This window comes from Leopardus geoffroyi, chromosome D4, assembly GCF_018350155.1.
Source record: "Leopardus geoffroyi isolate Oge1 chromosome D4, O.geoffroyi_Oge1_pat1.0, whole genome shotgun sequence".
In the NCBI taxonomy this organism is placed as follows: Eukaryota; Metazoa; Chordata; class Mammalia; order Carnivora; family Felidae; genus Leopardus; species Leopardus geoffroyi.
The window spans coordinates 24,779,400-24,797,990 of record NC_059342.1 but is presented as its reverse complement, the minus strand read 5'-3'; the positions used below and the strand labels follow the sequence as shown (position 1 = coordinate 24,797,990).

General features: G+C 44.3%; 1 protein-coding gene across 2 annotated transcripts in view; it reads left to right on the top strand.

Annotated features, from left to right (window-relative positions):
* Positions 1-7,915: 7,915 nt before the first annotated feature.
* The window catches only part of FRMD3 (FERM domain containing 3), a 308,803-nt gene continuing 298,127 nt past the window's right edge, over positions 7,916-18,591 (top strand). Inside the window, exon 1 of one of the 2 annotated variants that reach the window (XM_045470329.1) lies at positions 7,916-8,267. In XM_045470329.1, coding sequence (XP_045326285.1) covers positions 8,121-8,267 — 147 coding nt within the window. In that variant the 5' untranslated portion in view covers positions 7,916-8,120. The remainder of the gene's footprint in view (positions 8,268-18,591) is intronic. The other variant, XM_045470330.1, reaches the window with a different exon arrangement.

The following is an 18,591-nucleotide window of genomic DNA, read 5'->3' as shown; positions in this document are numbered from 1 at the left end:
GGAGATGACCCAAATAGATTAAATCATGAATGAAAATGGAATGATTACAACCAATCCCTGAGAGATACAAACAATTATCAGGGAATACTATGAAAAATTATATGCCAACAAATTGGACAGCCTGGAAGAAATGGACAAATTCTTAAACACCCACACTCTTCCAAAACTCAATCAGGAGGAAATAGAAAGCTTGAACAGACCCATAACCAGCGAAGAAATTGAATCGGTTATCAAAAATCTCCCAACAAATAAGAGTCCAGGACCAGATGGCTTCCCAGGGGAGTTCTACCAGACGTTTAAAGCAGAGATAATACCTATCCTTCTCAAGCTATTCCAAGAAATAGAAAGGGAAGGAAAACTTCCAGACTCATTCTATGAAGCCAGTATTACTTTGATTCCTAAACCAGACAGAGACCCAGTAAAAAAAGAGAACTACAGGCCAATATCCCTGATGAATATGGATGCAAAAATTCTCAATAAGATACTAGCAAATCGAATTCAACGGCATACAAAAAGAATTATTCACCATGATCAAGTGGGATTCATTCCTGGGATGCAGGGCTGGTTCAACATTCGCAAATCAATCAACGTGATACATCACATTAATAAAAGAAAAGAGAAGAACCATATGATCCTGTCAATCGATGCAGAAAAGGCATTTGACAAAATTCAGCACCCTTTCTTAATAAAAACCCTTGAGAAAGTCGGGATAGAAGGAACATATTTAAACATCATAAAAGCCATTTATGAAAAGCTCACAGCTAACATCATCCTCAACGGGGAAAAACTGAGAGCTTTTTCCCTGAGATCAGGAACACGACAGGGATGCCCACTCTCACCGCTGTTGTTTAACATAGTGCTGGAAGTTCTAGCATCAGCGATCAGATAACAAAAGGAAATCAAAGGCATCAAAATTGGCAAAGATGAAGTCAAGCTTTCACTTTTTGCAGATGACATGATACTATACATGGAAAATCCGACAGACTCCACCAAAAGCCTGCTTGAACTGATACATGAATTCAGCAAAGTTGCAGGATACAAAATCAATGTACAGAAATCAGTTGCATTCTTATACACTAACAATGAAGCAACAGAAAGACAAATAAAGAAACTGATCCCATTCACAATTGCACCAAGAAGCATAAAATACCTAGGAATAAATCTAACCAAAGATGTAAAAGATCTGTATGCTGAAAACTATAGAAAGCTTATGAAGGTAATTGAAGAAGATATAAAGAAATGGAAAGACATTCCCTGCTCATGGATTGGAAGAATAAATATTGTCAAAATGTCAATACTACCCAAAGCTATCTACACATTCAATGCAATCCCAATCAAAATTGCACCAGCATTCTTCTCGAAACTAGAACAAGCAATCCTAAAATTCATATGGAACTACAAAAGGCCCCGAATAGCCAAAGTAATTCTGAAGAAGAAGACCAAAGCAGGAGGCATCACAATCCCAGACTTTAGCCTCTACTACAAAGCTGTCATCATCAAGACAGCATGGTATTGGCACAAAAACAGACACATAGGCCAATGGAATAGAATAGAAACCCCAGAACTAGACCCACAAACGTATGGCCAACTCATCTTTGACAAAGCAGGAAAGAACACCCAATGGAAAAAAGACAGTCTCTTTAACAAATGGTGCTGGGAGAACTGGACAGCAACATGCAGAAGGTTGAAACTAGACCACTTTCTCACACCATTCACAAAAGTAAACTCAAAATGGATAGAGGACTTGAATGTGAGACAGGAAACCATCAAAACCCTAGAGGAGAAAGCAGGAAAAGACCTCTCTGACCTCAGCCGTAGCAATCTTTTACTCGCCACATCCCCAAAAGCAAGGGAATTAAAAGCAAAAATGAATTACTGGGACCTTATGAAGAAAAAACCTTCTGCACAGCAAAGGAAACAACCAACAAAACTAAAAGGCAACCAACGGAATGGGAAAAGATATTTGCAAATGACATATCGGACAAAGGGCTAGTATCCAAAATCTATAAAGAGCTCACCAAACTCCACACCGAAAAACAAATAACCCAGTGAAGAAATGGGCAGAAAACATGAATAGACACTTCTCTAAAGAAGACATCCGGATGGCCAACAGGCACATGAAAAGATGCTCAACGTCGCTCCTTATCAGGGAAATACAAATCAAAACCACACTCAGATATCACCTCACGCCAGTCAGAGTGGCCAAAATGAACAAATCAGGAGACTATAGATGCTGGCGAGGATGTGGAGAAACGGGAACCCTCTTGCACTGTTGGTGGGAATGCAAATTGGTGCAGCCGCTCTGGAAAGCAGTGTGGAGGTTCCTCAGAAAATTAAAAATAGACCTACCCTATGACGCAGCAATAGCACTGCTAGGAATTTACCCAAGGGATACAGGAGTGCTGATGCATAGGGGCACTTGTACCCCAATGTTTATAGCAGCACTCTCAACAATAGCCAAATTATGGAAAGAGCCTAAATGTCCATCAACTGATGAATGGATAAAGAAATTGTGGTTTATATACACAATGGAGTACTACAGGGCAATGAGAAAGAATGAAATATGGCCCTTTGTAGCAACGTGGATGGAACTGGAGAGTGTGATGCTAAGTGAAATAAGCCATACAGAGAAAGACAGATACCATATGTTTTCACTCTTATGTGGATCCTGAGAAACTTAACAGAAACCCATGGGGGAGGGGAAGGAAAAAAAAAGAGGTTAGAGTGGGAGAGAGCCAAAGCATAAGAGACTTAAAAACTGAGAACAAACTGAGGGTTGATGGGGGGTGGGAGGGAGGGGAGGGTGGGTGATGGGTATTGAGGAGGACACCTGTTGGGATGAGCACTGGGTGTTGTCTGGAAACCAAGTTGACAATAAATTTCATATATTGAAAAAAAATAAATTAATAGAAAAAATTGTGAAAGACTGTGAAAATTAAAAACAAAAGGAAGTATTTTACATTCATCTGAAAGACAAAGCATCTCACTGACAAAAACAAAATGACTAGGTTCAATTAAATTAACTGGATGAATTGTAGTGGTCTAATGGGTAAGTCAAAGTCAGGTGCAATGTGGTATTGCCACTGCTAAGTGCTCTGTGTTAAGTCAATGACACATGGAGTTATATACCCCAAACTAATATTTACTAAATGTGGGAATTTCAGATGGAGTTATATCAATAGTGTCCAAAATATTTTCAATGACCTTTTGTTCATTTTGCTTAACAACATATATTAATTTTTTCATAGTTCTGGAGGCTGGGAAGTCCAGTTTTAGGTACCACATAGTTCAGTTCCGGTGAGAGTTCTCTTCCTGGCTAGCAAATGACTGCCTTCTTACCATGTCCTCACATGGTGGAGATCCATCAGTTTATTTTTTTATTATTTTAGAGAGTGGGGGGCAAAGGGAGAGAGAGAGAGAGGAGAGAGAGAACCTTAAGCAGGCTCCATGCTCAGCACGGAGCCTGACATGGGGCTCCATCCCACGATCCTGGGATCATGATTTGAGCCAGAAGCCAGAGGTGGATGCTTGACTGACTGAGCCACCCAGGCAACCCTCAATCGATTTTTTAATATGCTTAATTTTCTAAGAGTATATTTAGGTTTAAAGAAAAAATTTTGCAGAGTTCCTATATATCCTATCTCCTGTCCTCTGCTTCCAGTATCCCCTATTGTTATTATCTTTGCCTTTTCCAGAACATCATATGGTTGGAATCTTACAGCCCGTAGCCTTTCCAGGTTGGCTTCTTTTGCCACGAGGTTCTTCCACCTCCTTTTGTGGCTTCGTAGCCCATTTGTTTTTATTGCTGAATAATATTCCATTATATGGATGTATGTAGTTTATTCACCTATTGAAAGACATCTCAGATGCTTCCAGTTTTGGCAATTTTAAATAAAGCTGCTATAAACATTTGTGTGCAGGTTTTTGTATAGAGATAGTTTTCAACTCCTTTGGGTTACTACCTAGGAACCAATTGCTGGATTATATGGTAAGCCTTTGTTTAGATATGTGAAAAACTACCAAAGTGTCTTCAAAGTGGCTGTATCATTTTACATTCCCGTCAGTGATGAATGAGACTTCCTGTTGCTCCACATCCTTGCCACCCAGGCACCCCCCACCCCCATCATCTCCCATTTAAATCAGGGAGCTCCTTTCAACTGCAATGTCTTTCACAGCATCCCTAGTCACAGGGAAGAGCCACCATGGTAGTTAAAGATTGCTCTGCTTCCTTCAGCAATGATTCTCTGAAAGTCTTTTGGAGGTCCCCTCCAGAGACAAGGTTACAAGAAAGGTGAGTTGGCTACATATGAAAACCCATTTCAATATTTCCTTCTTCTTGATTCTAAGGATTCTTTTCTGTACAACAACCAGGATATTTCCTTCTCATTTTCATTTAGCTAAGTCCGGAGGTCAGTCAATTAATTAAAAAATTTTTTTAACTTTTATTGATTTTTGAGAGATAGAGAGAGACAGTGCATGAATGAGGGAAGAGCAGAGAGAGAGGGAGACACAAAATCCAAGGCAGGCTCTAGGCTCTGAACTGCCAGCACAGAGACTGACGCGGGGGCTCAAACCCACAAACTGTGAGATCATGACCCGGGCTGAAGTTGAACGCTTAACAGACTGAGCCACCCAGGTGTCCCTAGAAGTCAGTCAATTAATTTAGATAGTACACTGAAACCAGAGTCATTGGAAAGAGCACTCACGTGGACAAATTTAGGTTTATTTACACACATCCTTTTCAATTTAAATTAGTAACACCTTGCTATTCTTTCTATTCTTGGAGACGACTTTGTAATTGGCCTCCAAAGATGTGCCTGAATCTGATTCAAGTATTAACAGTGGTAGTATTCAGAGGTGGTGGGCCAGGGGTGGGGACGAAATTGGCTTCCCTTTCCCAGGTAACTGCCTCAGGTGAGGTCAGAATAGGGTCTTCAAACAAGGCAGGAACAGCCTCATTCTGTAAAGGGAAAGGCTTTGCTTCTGTTGCCAAAGGGATCTTGGGAGTTTGAGTTACTAGGAATTATCCAGATCCTCTTTAATGGTTCCATTTCTATTCCCAGATTCCCACTCTTTTCTCAATGATAATTATCTCCCACACATGAAATCTGGTGAGGCTGATAATTCAACTGATTTTGTAATTTGGTAAGTTCAATTAATAAAAAACTCTTTTAGTTCTGTTGTAGAAAGACGCCCCTAAGCGGCCCAGTTTTAAAGTGATCTCTTGAGTTCATTCTTTGAATTCCTCTTGCTCTTCATGTTATTTTTTGACCACGGCTGCTTGGTTTCCCAAAGCCTCGTCTTCAATGCATACTTCAATCCAAGTGAACATATGTGGTAGCTTACCTAGGTGTTTTCCCATATATGCCAAAGGTTTCCAGAGCCCATACCTTTATACTAGCTGAACTCAGTCCTCATCCCAAACCTGGTCAGCTAACCAGTTCTAGATTTTTCTTGATTCTTCTCATTTCCTCAAAATGCTGTTGCTTGCAATCTCACTTGGGGTGATCTTTGTTCTTTCCTCTTTCCTACTGTCCTTGCTGGTCTCATTCTGCTTCCTTGAAATTTGAGATAACAATTTTGGGGTATTGAGCATGACTGATTTGAAGCCAAAAGTCATTATAATAAGGATGGACAAGTTTGTACTGTGTTGGGTGGTGACTTTTTTTTTTTTTTTTTTTTAATCTTATATCTGTTCTTTGGGTTAGGAGAGATGATTCAACCCCAGTAGCAGGTGGGGTCCATCACTGCCACTTCATACAGGCATACGGGGTTTTATAGACTATAATCTGCCCTCCATGGGCCGTGTCTCATCCCAGCTTCTCGGCCACCTGTGAGATGGGCAGAAGAAGCACAGATGTGCTCACCTTTGAAGTTGAGAAAAGAAATGAAAAGACTTCCCCAAGACCCCCAGGATTGTCCAGGAGCTGGACGAAGAATCAAATCCTCATCTTCCCAGACCCTTCATGCTGACCTCCCTGGTATGCCCTGCCCTAATGTTCACCAGCCCAGGGCAAGAGTGCATATGGAGGTCCACATACTATTATCATATTTAAAAGCGATAATATGGGGCACGTGGCTGGCTCAGTCAGTTAAGCGTCTGACTTTGGCTCAGGTCATGATTTCACAGTTTGTGGGTTGGAGCCGTGTGTGGGGCTCTGTGCTGACAGCTCGGAGCCTGGAGCCTGATTTGGGTTCTGTGTCTCCTCTCTACCCCTCGCGCTTTCTCTCTCAAAAATGAATAAACATTAAAAAATAAAAAAAATAAAAGCAATAATCAGGCTGTCGACTGTTAAATAAAATATACTGTATCCTCCTGTCTTGACAAATTGTCACAATTTGGAGTTTCCAGAAGCAGATACAGAGACTGGATTTGGCCATAGGGTATTTATTAGTGATCAACATGGGGAGGAAGCAAGGGCAGGCAGAGGAAGAAGTCCGACATCAAAGCAGGCGCCATCAAACCACAGCCAACCCCAGAGGGTGTCCTAGAGCATATATAGCCCATCAGAGTGTACCAAGGTTAGGAGAAATGGCCGGGCTTCCCTCCCACACCCTTGGGACAGGGCATACCTTTGGATGAGGGGAATCTTGTGCGGCTGACAGCTAGGCAAATCCTTCCTCTAACAAATACTCCTTAATAATGACTTGTTCAGCTCCGAAAGGCCAGCAGGGTGAGAGGCCCTTCTCTTCCTGCTCCTGAATGTGCCTGCCCCAACATCCAACCTCTATCTACCTGCCTCCACACGCGTCCCTTGGCCACCCCTTGGACCTAAGGCCACACCACAAACGGGTTTGGTCTACCCTGGGGAAGACAGAGGCAGCAGATCTCCTAGCCCCAACACCCTGGAGGTGGGCAGGGAATTCTAGGGTCCCCATTACCCAGGAATTGGTCTAAAACGGAACCGGACACATCTCCATTCCTAGGCAACGGGTCCGGGGATGGGGTGGGTTGGGTGAGGAGCGGGGCGAGAAGGAGACAGATCCCTAAAGGGGGTCTGGCAGGATAGGGATCCTCTTGCTTAGGTCTAAGGTTCTGCTACCAAAGATCACACGGACATGTTGAGAGTCATAAATGAGAAATTTCTTAAGAAAGGCTCAGATTAAAAAAAAAAATTTTTTAAAGTAAACTCTACCCTCAACGCGGGATCGAACTCACCACCCACAGATCAAGAGTAGTAAGCTCCGCTGACTGAGCCAGCCAGGCGTCCCTGATTTCTTTCTTCTTTCTTTCTTTCTCTTTCTTTCTTTCTTTCTTTCTTTCTTTCTTTCTTTCTTTCTTTCTTTCTTTCTTTCTTTCTTTCTTTCTTTCTCTTCTTTTTTTATAAGGGAGATGAACTCCCAGTTAATATTAAATAAAATAAAGGCTTTTAAAAAATACTCATGAGTATAGAGATTGTCACTATTAACCATATTCCTGGGGTAGCCATACCAGGGCCTCATGCCACTTTCGGGGGGAGGGGGGTTCGTCCTCGGTCCAATAATCCTCTCCCGTGGTGGAATCCTCCCTGCGGGTGTAGGTCAGGCTCGCCCTCCACCGCCCCCCCCCCCCACCCCGCATTCGGGTCCCTGGGGGCGAGAAGAGCTGGGCGCTGTCGGGCGCGTGGGGGAGCCAGGGCAGGGACGAGCGTGACCAGGAGCCAGAGCGATCGCGGCCAGAGAGGGAGGAGGCGGCCAGGCCCAGCCTGACGCAGCGGCGGCGGCGGCGAAGCAGGCCACTGCCAGGGCACTCGGGCCACCAGCACCAACCTTCCCCGCCTCCTCCTCCCGCGGCTCCCCGCGCGTGGGAGTGAGTGCGTCGCGCGCCCGCCCAGGGTCACGGGCCCGGGGCATCCTCTGCACGCTAGCCCGGGCGGAGGGAGGCGCAGGAGCGCGCGCGACGGGCGGAGGCGGGGAAAGGAGCCGGCGAGGCGGAGGCGAGGGAGGGGAGGGGAGGAGGGACCCGCCCGCCGCGCCCCGGCCGCCGGGCATGTGTGGCCGCAGGCGCCCGTCGCCGCCGCTGTCCCAGGGCTGAACCGCACCCGGGTGTCCGGGACGGTGTGTGCGCGAGTGTGTCTGTCCGCGCGGGCGAGCGCCACGCCGGCCCCGAGCCTCCCGCTCGCTCCCCCGGGCCGCGGTGCATGTTCGCCTCTTGCCACTGTGTGCCGAGAGGCAGGAGGACCATGAAAATGATCCACTTTCGGAGCTCCAGCATCAAATCGCTCAGCCAGGAGATGAAATGCACCATCCGGCTGCTGGACGACTCGGAGATCTCCTGCCACATCCAGGTGCGGGCTGCCCCTGACGAGGGCGCGGGGGCCTCTGCGGGTGGGCGTGCGCCGGCACGGGGGAGGAACCCGCGCGAGGGCCTGCTGGAAAGCCAGATTTCTCTTTCCCCGCCCTGTGAGACTGGGAGCAGTACCCAGCGATGGGGCGCGTTATCCGCGCTGGGGCCCCTTCCCTGGCGTGCATGCTGCGCGCACGTCTCGCTGCGCCTAGGCTGGGGGCGCTGGGCAGCTGCTCCCTGGAAGAGACTAACCCCTCTGTCCCTTACCACGCCACGAAATGGGAGCTCAGAGAGCCGAGAGGGACACCTGCGTGTCGCCCATTCTTTCTTCCCTTCCTCCACGTGGAGAAGGCATGCACCAGCTCGGGTTCACTCATTTCTCTCGGGCTCCCAGGCTCCGAAGGTGCCTCAGCCCTAGGGACCCACTTTCACTCCCTGCCGCCCTCCTACCGATGGCCTTTACTTCTCCGCGTGGGGCAGCGGGGAAGTTTCCCGGGAGTGAGAGCGGCTGGACCGACCTAGGCTCCAGCCTTGAGGGATGGGGCGCGCGCTACACGGATTCCCCAAAAAGAATCGTGAAATCCGTGTGTTTCAGAGAAAGGAAAAGGGCTGTGAGACTCTCAGAGAGGGAGCCTTGCAGGACCTGGGTCCGGGGAGTGCCCCTTGGAATATTGGTGGACAGTGCTCCTCCCCAAGTTGGAGAAGCAAGAGTTCTTTGGGCGAAGGTAGCTTTCCTGGCAGCCTCATTCTCGGGTAGTAAGTGCTTTTGAGCTTGCAGGAGATGTAGTGTGAGCTGCAAGGGTGTGTGTGTGTGCGTGCGTGTGTGTGTGCGCGCGCACACACACACGCACGCACACTTTCGGTGAGCGTATATGTAGGCAAATGTGTGCCCTCTCCTTTGACCCACTAGGCGCGCACAATCTGGAAAGGTCGTGTCAAGGCTCAGCACGATTAGTTCTGACTTTTAAGTCTGTTTGCTTATTTATCTCGGGGATTTCCTCTCTCTCCTACCTGAGTTTTGAGGCTCCAGGACTGAGCTGTTTTTTTAAATACAGAGCACACTACCGAGTTCCGTTGGGAGATGAATGGGGGCAGCGTCTCTCAGCGGCAGGAATAGGTCTCTGGCTGTGTTAACCCCTAAATGAATGAGTGAATGAATGAATGAAAGGTTTTCCCCGTTTATTTGTTTGTTTGCCAGTGGGAGTTTGTGACACAGAGACAGTGGCAACTAATTTGCAAGCTGACAGCGGGACAAGTTTCAAGGCAGGAATGTGGTGCCCCATGATCTCCCAGGAGAGTAGGCTCCTAGTGAATTTTCTGGAGGATCTTGAATTTCATTCTGAGCTAAGCAGTGCTGCTAAACTTAATAATAAAAGGATTAGCAGGTGAGGCAGTTTTTTTTTTTTTTCCTGCCTCAGGGTTGCACAGAAACCTTTGGCATGTACTGTTTTGTGATCCAGAGATAGTTGTTTGAGCACTTTGCTTTAGGTCCTAGAATGGATGTACAGAACCTTTAACCCACATTGAATATGTAAATATTAGAGGGACCAGCAGCAGAGTGGAGATGTTGAGCTCTCCTCTGCTCTCAGTCCTCTGTGTGCACAGTCCTGTTCCACTTGGAGTTGACACCACTGGGTTTTATCTCCTTTGGGACTTAGTCTTCCTCAGAATAGATAAGTAGTCCCCAAAGGACATGTATTTGTTGCCTGGTGTCCAGGGAAACAATAAATGGTAGCAGGTCTAATAATAGTTTGGAAAGTTAAGAGTCTGTATGGCCCAACCCATGCCAAAGAGGTTAATGTGCTATATTCCAAAATGTTGACTTTGGAATTGCTTAAAAGTCAAAGGTTTCATTTTGTGGCACATCTTTTTCTGCTCCTTCTGCCTCCAAATGGTGATTATTATTTAACCAATTGAAATGAATTAAAGATCCTGTGTTGATAGTTTTGGACCTTCTGCCTTCCTAGGCTTTTTCAAGTCCAGGAATTGAAATTGCCCTTCTGGGTACAGGGTCACAGAGAACTTTCCATTTGCTTGAAGTTAGAACAAAATGGTATTTTGAAAAAAGAACTATTGGAGTTATTAGTACATGCCCTGGGGAATCCATCCCTCCATCTTTCCTGGCTTGCCTTTCCCCTCTGTTCCAGGGAATCACAAAGATAAAGAAGTATGTGCACTGTCGCATTCATCCTCCCTCCAAAATCTGCACAACATATGAGTTATGAAGGGTTTTTGTTTTTGTTTTTGTTTTTGCAAAACAACAGCTTTTAATTATTCTTTTCCAAATTAGATAATTGGAGTGCTTATTGACAAGGAAAACTTCAAAGAAACAACCTAATGGCCCAGTGTCAGCTGCCTGGTATCTGTTCCAGGGGAGCTGCTGAAAGTCACTTGCTCTGTCTCTTTCCACGGAGTTTAGGATGTTGTCCCATCACGTCATTAGGGTATGACTGTTTAGGGCTGGGGAAGAGGAATTCCAAGTGGACAGGGAGCAAAAAGAGAGTGTAAGGCACCAGACGGAGGCCTGGGGAAAGGAAGGAGTTGCCGAATACTCCCTACTAGGCTTTTCCAGCTGAGCCAATCCTTGAAGTCTGGACAGTGTAGAAGGACATGAGTTAACTCTTACCTCTTTTATTCAGTCTTTCTGCTTTTAGCAGAGTGGAGTCCTAGTTAGCCACCTCTCCCATCATATCCACTCCCCCCCCCCCTCCCAGATGCTGGCATGGTTATTCATAACTCCTTCTAATGAACTTGTCATTTTTCAATACTGACTTTTATTGAGTAAAACGTAGACTTTTCACATGATACACTCTTTAGCAAAGCCTGGTAAACATGGTTGATGTCATTGGAATTGGCTGGGGACTTTGATTTGTGTTTGAACAGAAACTCTAACATAGTGCTTAACACACATTAGGCACTCAATAAATATTTATAAATGTAGATTGAATAATTTCCTTTGTAGATTGTTAAATTCGCAGGGTAGGAACATTTTGTTGAGGTTGTTGTTGTTCATTAAGGATTCCCCAATACCTGAAGGAGTACCTGGCATATAATTGTGTTCGATAAACGCTTGTTGATTGAATGAACGCCCAGTATTTAATCTAGCTCTTTACCTATCAGCATGACAGTAGCATGACAACACTGGATTGGGAGATACATGGTTTAATTATGTTACCAACCAGTTTGGTGACAAGGAGCAAGTCACTTGACATTTGTAGTCAGTGTTTCCTCTTTTGTAAAATAAGGGAGTTGGGTTAGATGGATGGTTCCAATTTAATAAGTTTGGTTTAATCATTACCTAGACCAGTTGCACTGGAGTGGAACACTGTTGTTAACAAAGGGGTTGGATACACTTTATCTCATGATTTTCTTCTCTCCCTTTTATTGATGTTATTGTGTTATTGAGTATCACCTCAGTTTTCTAGATAAGGGAAAAAGAGGCCTATAGAGATTATGCTATTTGGGTTACCAGGCAACGAAGTAGCTTAGAACCCAGGTTGTTGGACTAAAAATGCAGAGCTCTTCCTGCAGTAGCTGTCTCTTGAGACTTGAGAGTTAGGGTGCTTTCGGCTGCAAGTGAGAGAGTGGCCAAGTTGAAGTGGATTAAATAATAAGTGCACTAAGTGTCTTCTGTAATGAGAAGTCCAGAGGTAGGGCAGTTGCAGAGTTGTCTGGTGGTTCTGCATGGACCTGGGTGCTTTCCGTCTTTCCACTCTGTCATCCTTAGCACATCAGCTCTGTTGCTTAGAGTGGTCATTATCATAAGGTGGCTGCGGGCATTGTGGATGTGATGTGGATGTGTCAGGCACTACTGTATCCACGATATAAGAGGTGGTACTTCCTCGTGCATTTCTTTTTATCCCAGAAGAAGACCTTTCCTAGAGGCCCCCCTCAGTCTTCCTGTCAGATCTTGTTGGCCAGGACTGGATCATACACACGTGCCCTAGCTTCAAAAGAGTCTAGGAACATGTGCGTCTGGTAGCTTTGCTCTTCACTCTCTATAGTGGGAGGTGGGCTTTGACCTTATGGAAGCAATGGAGAAGCGTGTGTGTGTGTCGGTGGGGGGGGTACTCGCACATGCATGTCTGTGGTCTTTCTGAGGCAGGGAGAGCTGTTGCGTCTTTCAGAACTGGTCAGATTGAGTTGCAATTATTGTTACAATAAAATTGTCAGAAGAGTTTAATGAGCTGTTATGTAAGCCATGGCTTACTAGAGGTAACCTTTTATGATCATATTCCAGAATAGGAAACATTGTTGGGTTGTCCTTTGTTGCTTGTGTTGTTAAATGGCACTTCAGTCGTTACTGAACTGGTGGGTTCTGGGCAGCTGCGAGTCATCTAAGTCGCAGAGGCACAGCTGGTAGAGCTCTACTCTTGTTGAAGTGGCCATATGGCGAAGAGGCTGAGAGCTTATGTTCTGGAGTACTACTTGCTTGGGTTGGAACCCTGGCTCAACCACTGCCTAGCCAGGTGACTTTGGGCAAGTCACTTTCCCAATTTGGGTCTCAGTTTGCTCATCTGTAAAGTGGGGATAACAATAGCAGAGACCGCATGGGCTTGTTGTAATGCTTGGTACCTGGCCCCTAGTAAGAGCTGAAAAAATACTGTTATTATTATTATGTGAAGCTGTAGTCGAGGTAATTCTAAGTAGTGGGGAGGCTTTAGCTTAGGCTCTAATGTCTTTAAGCCTAAATTCCATCATTTTATGATTATGCAAGATCTTAAACAGGTCCCTATGCCTCCTGTTGTCCATCTGTGAAATAGGCACAATAATTCTTTGTTGCCAGCCTCCATTGGGTTGTTGAGATGACGTATATGAGAGCATGTTGTAAAGGTTAAAACATCACCCAAATGTAGAACACTATTCTAATTAATTTATCTGGGGGAAAAAAGAGAGTAGTTTATTCCTTTTTTTCTCATCTGTTGGAACAGGAACTGGATGATCACATGCAAACATTCACATGTGCTGAATATCAGGCCCCACGATGGTCCTGGTGATGAAATCCAAGCTAGGTCCAATCGACAGCCACACCTCTTCTGATAACAAGGACACTCCAACACTTTTCTCTATCAGACTCATCTCGAATGCCATTAAGAGTCCACTAAAAATCAGACACAAAAGGAAGAGAAGGGGGAGGCACTTTGTGAAATACTGTGGCCCCGCTCTGACGTTTTTAAGCCTAGATTATATGGGCCAGCTCTTTATATTAAGTATGTTGTGAATAAAAAAGTAATGTTATTTCAATGGTCTGCTAAGATCTTATCTCTTGATGTCCTCAAAGCAAAGGCAAAGTGTATTGACTGCAGAGTGAATGTAATATCGTTGGCTCCACATCATTTGGACAGTATATCAGCTGGGTGCTTGTAACGACATCTAACAAATTCTAATTCAAACTGACTTTAACATTAAGGACACTTGCTGGATCATATATCCAGAAGTCTTGAGTTAAGGGCTTCATTCTAGGATGATCCTGCCTTCTTTTTAATTTTTTTTAGATGTTTATTTATCTTGAGAGAAAGAGATAGAGAGCGAGCAGGGGAGAAGCGGAGAATCCCAAGCAGGCTCTGCAATGCCAGCTCAGAGCCTGATGTGGCACTTGAACTCACAAACCGTGAGATCATGACCTGAGTGGAAATCAAGAGTTGGACGTTTAATCCCCTGAGCCACCCAGGCGCCCCCATCCTGCCTTTTGTAAGGCTTTATCCTCATACTGGCAGGGAATGGTTATGGTAGTGTCAGTTCTCACCGTCTCGTGGGACACCCTCCAGAGGCAGAGAGAAATGACTTCCAACCCAGCATTCCAAGCAAAAGTCCTGTAGCCACTGGACTACATGCCCATCCCTGTCACATGCCCATCCCTGAACCAGGGACTGTGGTCAGTGGGAGGGAATGTGCTTATTAGCTTAAGGTGAGCAGAACCTGACCCTGGGACTCAGCATGGAGTCAACTTCCCTCCTGCTGGTGGCCTGTATGGTGGGGGTGGGTCAATACCTAAAAATCAAGGCTCTCTTGAGAGGGGGGGAAGAGAGGGGGAGATAGCTGCTAGAAAGATAACCCATAATACCCACACTAGATATTTTGTCTGGGTCAGTGGTTCTCAAATTGTGCCCTGGGGACCCCTGGATGTCCCTCAGATCCTTTCAGGGCATCTTCGAGGTTCAAACTATTTTCAAAGTAATACTAAAATGTAGTTTGCCTTCCTTGGGGAATAGTTTTATTGAGATGTAATTCACATACTTAAATCTTCCTAAAGTATACGGTTTTAATATCTTCACAGAACTGGGCATCTATCACCACAATCAATTTTGAAACTTTTTCACCATCCCCAGAAGAAACCCAGTGCCTTTTAGCAGTCATACCCTCCTTTTCCCCTGACCCTTCCAGCCCTAGGAAACCACTCATCTACTTTCTGTCTCTGTAGATTTGTCTGCTGTGGGCGTTTGATAAAAAAAATGGAAACATACAATATGTGGGCTTTTGTGCCTGGCTTCTAAGCATGTTTTCAAGGTTCATCCACGTTGTAGCACGTATCAGTACTTCTTCCCTTTTTATTGCTGAATAATATTCCAGTGTGTGGCTAGACCAGCTCATCAGCTGGTGAAAATTTGGGCTATTTCCACTTTTTGGCTGTTACAAATAATGTTGCAGTGAACATTACTGCAAACATTTCTGTGTGGATACACTTTCATTTCTTTTGGGCGTATGCCTGGGAATGAAATTACTGGCTGGGTCTACGTTTAACTTTTTGAAGACTGCCGAACTATTTTCTCAAGGAGCCCCACCATTTTACATCCCCATCAGCTGTGTACAAGGGTTTCAATTTCTCCACATCCTTGCCAACACTTTTTATTATTTGTCTGTTTGGTTATAACCACCTTAGTGGGTGTGAGGTGGTATTCTTACTGTGGTTTTGATTTGCATTTCCTTGGTGGCTAATGATGTTGAGTATCTTTTCATGTGCCAGTGGGCCATGTGTATATCTTTTTTGGAGAATTATTTGGATTCTTTGCCCATTTTTAAGTTGGATTGTCTTATTATTGAGTTGTAAGAGTTCTTTATATGTTCTGGATACTTATATAATACATGACTTGTAAATATTTTTCCTGTTCTGTGGGTTGTCTTCTTACTTTATTTATTTTCTTTTTCTTTTTAAGAGAGAGAGATAGTGAGAGCATGTGAGTGGGGGAAAGGGGCAAAAGGAGAGAGAGAGAGAGAGAGAGAGAGAAAGAGAGAATCTTTTTTTCTTAAATGTTTATTTATTTTTGAGAGAGAGAGAGAGAGAGAGAGAGAGAGAGAGAGAGACAGAGCACAAGTGGGGGAGAGGCAGAGAGAGAAGGAGACACAGAATCCAAAGCAGGCTGAGCTGTCAGCAAGAGCCCGAAACAGGGCTCGAACTCACAGATGCCGAGATCATGACCTGAGCCAAAATCAAGAGTCAAATACTTAACTAACTGACCCACCCAGGCGCCCCAAAAGAATTTACTTTCTTGATGGTGTCAGAAGTTTTTCAACTTTGATGAACTCCAACTTTTTTTTTCCTTTTGTTGCTTGTATTTTTGATGTCATAGCTAGGAAGCTATTTCATAATCCAGGGTCATGAAGACTTCTGCCTATGTTTTTTTAAATAGTTTTATAGTTTTACCTTTAGGTTTTGGATTCATTATTGTATTAATATATAATTTATACACAACACAATTTACCAATTTAAAGTGTACATTTCAGTGAATTTTAGTGTATTCAAAAGGTTGTACAATCATTACTACTGTCTGTTTCCAGAAGACTTTCATCATCCCCCAAATAAACCTGTACCCATTAACAGCCTGGGAGTGTTCTGGTTCCCATTCCACTGTACGGAGAGAGGGTTTTCCCCCATACATCCAACACCACCTACACATGCAATTCAATTCCATTTTGACACTGTCTACCTGGAGATAACATCACATCCTACAGGCTCAGTCCCATAAGACCGCCCCCATTTCAGAGGCCAGTCACGAGTCCAGGCTGTCACCTAGGCTTCTGATTGACTGGTTGTAGATCAGAGGTTCTCACAACCTCCTCGAGTTTGATTAGTTTGCTGGAGCGGCTCCCAGAACCCAGAAAAACATTCTATTTACTAGATCACTAGTTTATTAGAAAAGGCTGTAACAGCCAGATGGAAGAGACGCATAGAGCAAGGTGCAGGGGGAAGGGTATGGAGCTTCCATATCCTCTCCAAGGAGTAGCAATCTCCTGGAAGCTCTCAGAATTCTGTCCTTTTGGGTTTTTATGGAGGCTTCATTACATAGGCACGATTGATTAAATCATTGACCATTGGTGGTTGAACTCAATTTCCAGCTCCTCTCCCCTCCCTGGAGGTCTGGGCAGTGGGATTGCAAGTTCCAACCCTCTCTAAACACCCGGTTCTCCTGGCAACCAGCCCCCATCCACAGGGGATTTCCAAAAGTCACCTCATTAACATAACAAAAGATACTTTTATTGCTCACGTCACTTAGGGAATTACAAGGGTTTTAGGAGCTCTGTGCCAGAAATGAGGACAAAGACAAAACGTATATTTCTTATTATAATTCACAGTAGCACACAGCTACTCCTTATCTTTGATCCAGTTAGAGTTAACTTTTGTATAGGGTGTAAAGTAGGGGTCCAACTTTATTCTTACGCATGTGAATATTTAGCTATCCCAGCACCGTTGTTTGAAAAAACGATTTTCTTCCCCATTGAATTGTCTTGTCATCCTTGTTGAGATGTTGTTTGCTTTTTCCACTCTCGTTCTCTCACAAGTGTGCAGTGGAGTTTTCTAGAGGCTGTATGATATGTGCTATGGAAACACATTAAATGCAGAAGCAGATGTGAGAATCCAGCTGTCTTTTATTGAGCCAGACATTAAAGATTTTTGCAAAAATGTAAAACAATGCTACTTTTCTCATTAAATTAGTTATTTTGTAAATACAAGTTATTTTTCATAAAATGTGCAACTTTTGTTAATGTGCAGTGGGTTTATTATTCTTGCATGACTCAAAACATTCACTATTCAAAAAAATTCTCAGGAAATTGATATATCCAACACAAATAAAAATTCTAGGGATCCTTCATAGTGTACAGGAGTTTTGAGACCAACAAGCTTAAGAGCTATAGGTTTTGGTGCCTCTGAATTTACTGAACTTATTGAAATATAAAAAAAAAAAAAACAACAAATAAATCAAAATGGAACTCCCAGTGTATCGTGGACCTCCAGAAGATTCATGACAAGTTACAGGTATTTGAAATGATAGCAACTAAGTAAAAAACACCCATTGTATACATGGAAAATGTGTATATGTGTATTTGGAATTCTTACTAGTAACTATGTACTTTTGTGTGTGTGTGTGTGTGTGTGTGTGTGCATGTGCGCACGCGTGTGTGCTTGTGCGTGTGTAGCAATGTTAAGAGAAGGACAAAACTAGATTCCACTGGAGTAAGCATTTCCCAAATGAACTTGCTCTCCAGCTGAATCTTCAGTTTTCAACTGTAATAATTAGATAAAGCCACGTCTTACTTTGAGACCCCTCTTCTGACTGGAAAGGGTACAGCAACAATGGGTTAACAGTTTAAAATGTAAACCACTTGAAGTCACTTGAATTAGTCACTTGAACTCTTAAGTTCTACTTCTTTTTCTAAGTAGGCATTTTGGGAAAACTTAAAAATTGCAGGAATGGAGGGGGCACCTGGGTGGCTCAAGCGGTTAAGCATCCAACTTTGGCTCAGGTCATGATCTCACGGTTCATGAGTTCGAGCCCCAAATTGGGCTCTCTGCTGTCAGCACAGAGCCTGCTTCAGATCCTCTGTCTCCCTCTCTCTTTGCCCCTCCCCTACTTGTTCTTTCTCTTTCTCTGTCAAAATAAATAAACTTAAAAAAATTGCATGAAAAGAAATATCAGAGTTTGCCCTGCAGAGAATCCAGTATGAGGTTCATGTGCATGAGTGATAGGCATGTGGTATGTATAGCACGGTTTCTCCTTGTTTCCGCTTTGTGTGATGAAGGATTCATGTTGCTTCTATGAAGTAGCAGAGAGCCAGACCTGGAGTCTAGAAATGGGGAAAAGTAGGATTATGGTCAGGAATTGTTAGGGCAGGTTTTGTGAGTGAGAGTTGAACTTAATTCAGGCCCAAAAGAGTTGGTGTTCAGCTCTTGGGAGGGAAGTGTAAATGCTTCTTAGTCTCTGATAATTCATGTGGCTCCTCTGTGCCCTTGTTAAGATGCCTATGCTGATCTAGGAGGTCCTGGAGCCCCTGGGTGGCTCAGCAGATTAAGCGTCTGACTCTTGGGTTCGGCTCAGATCATGATCTCA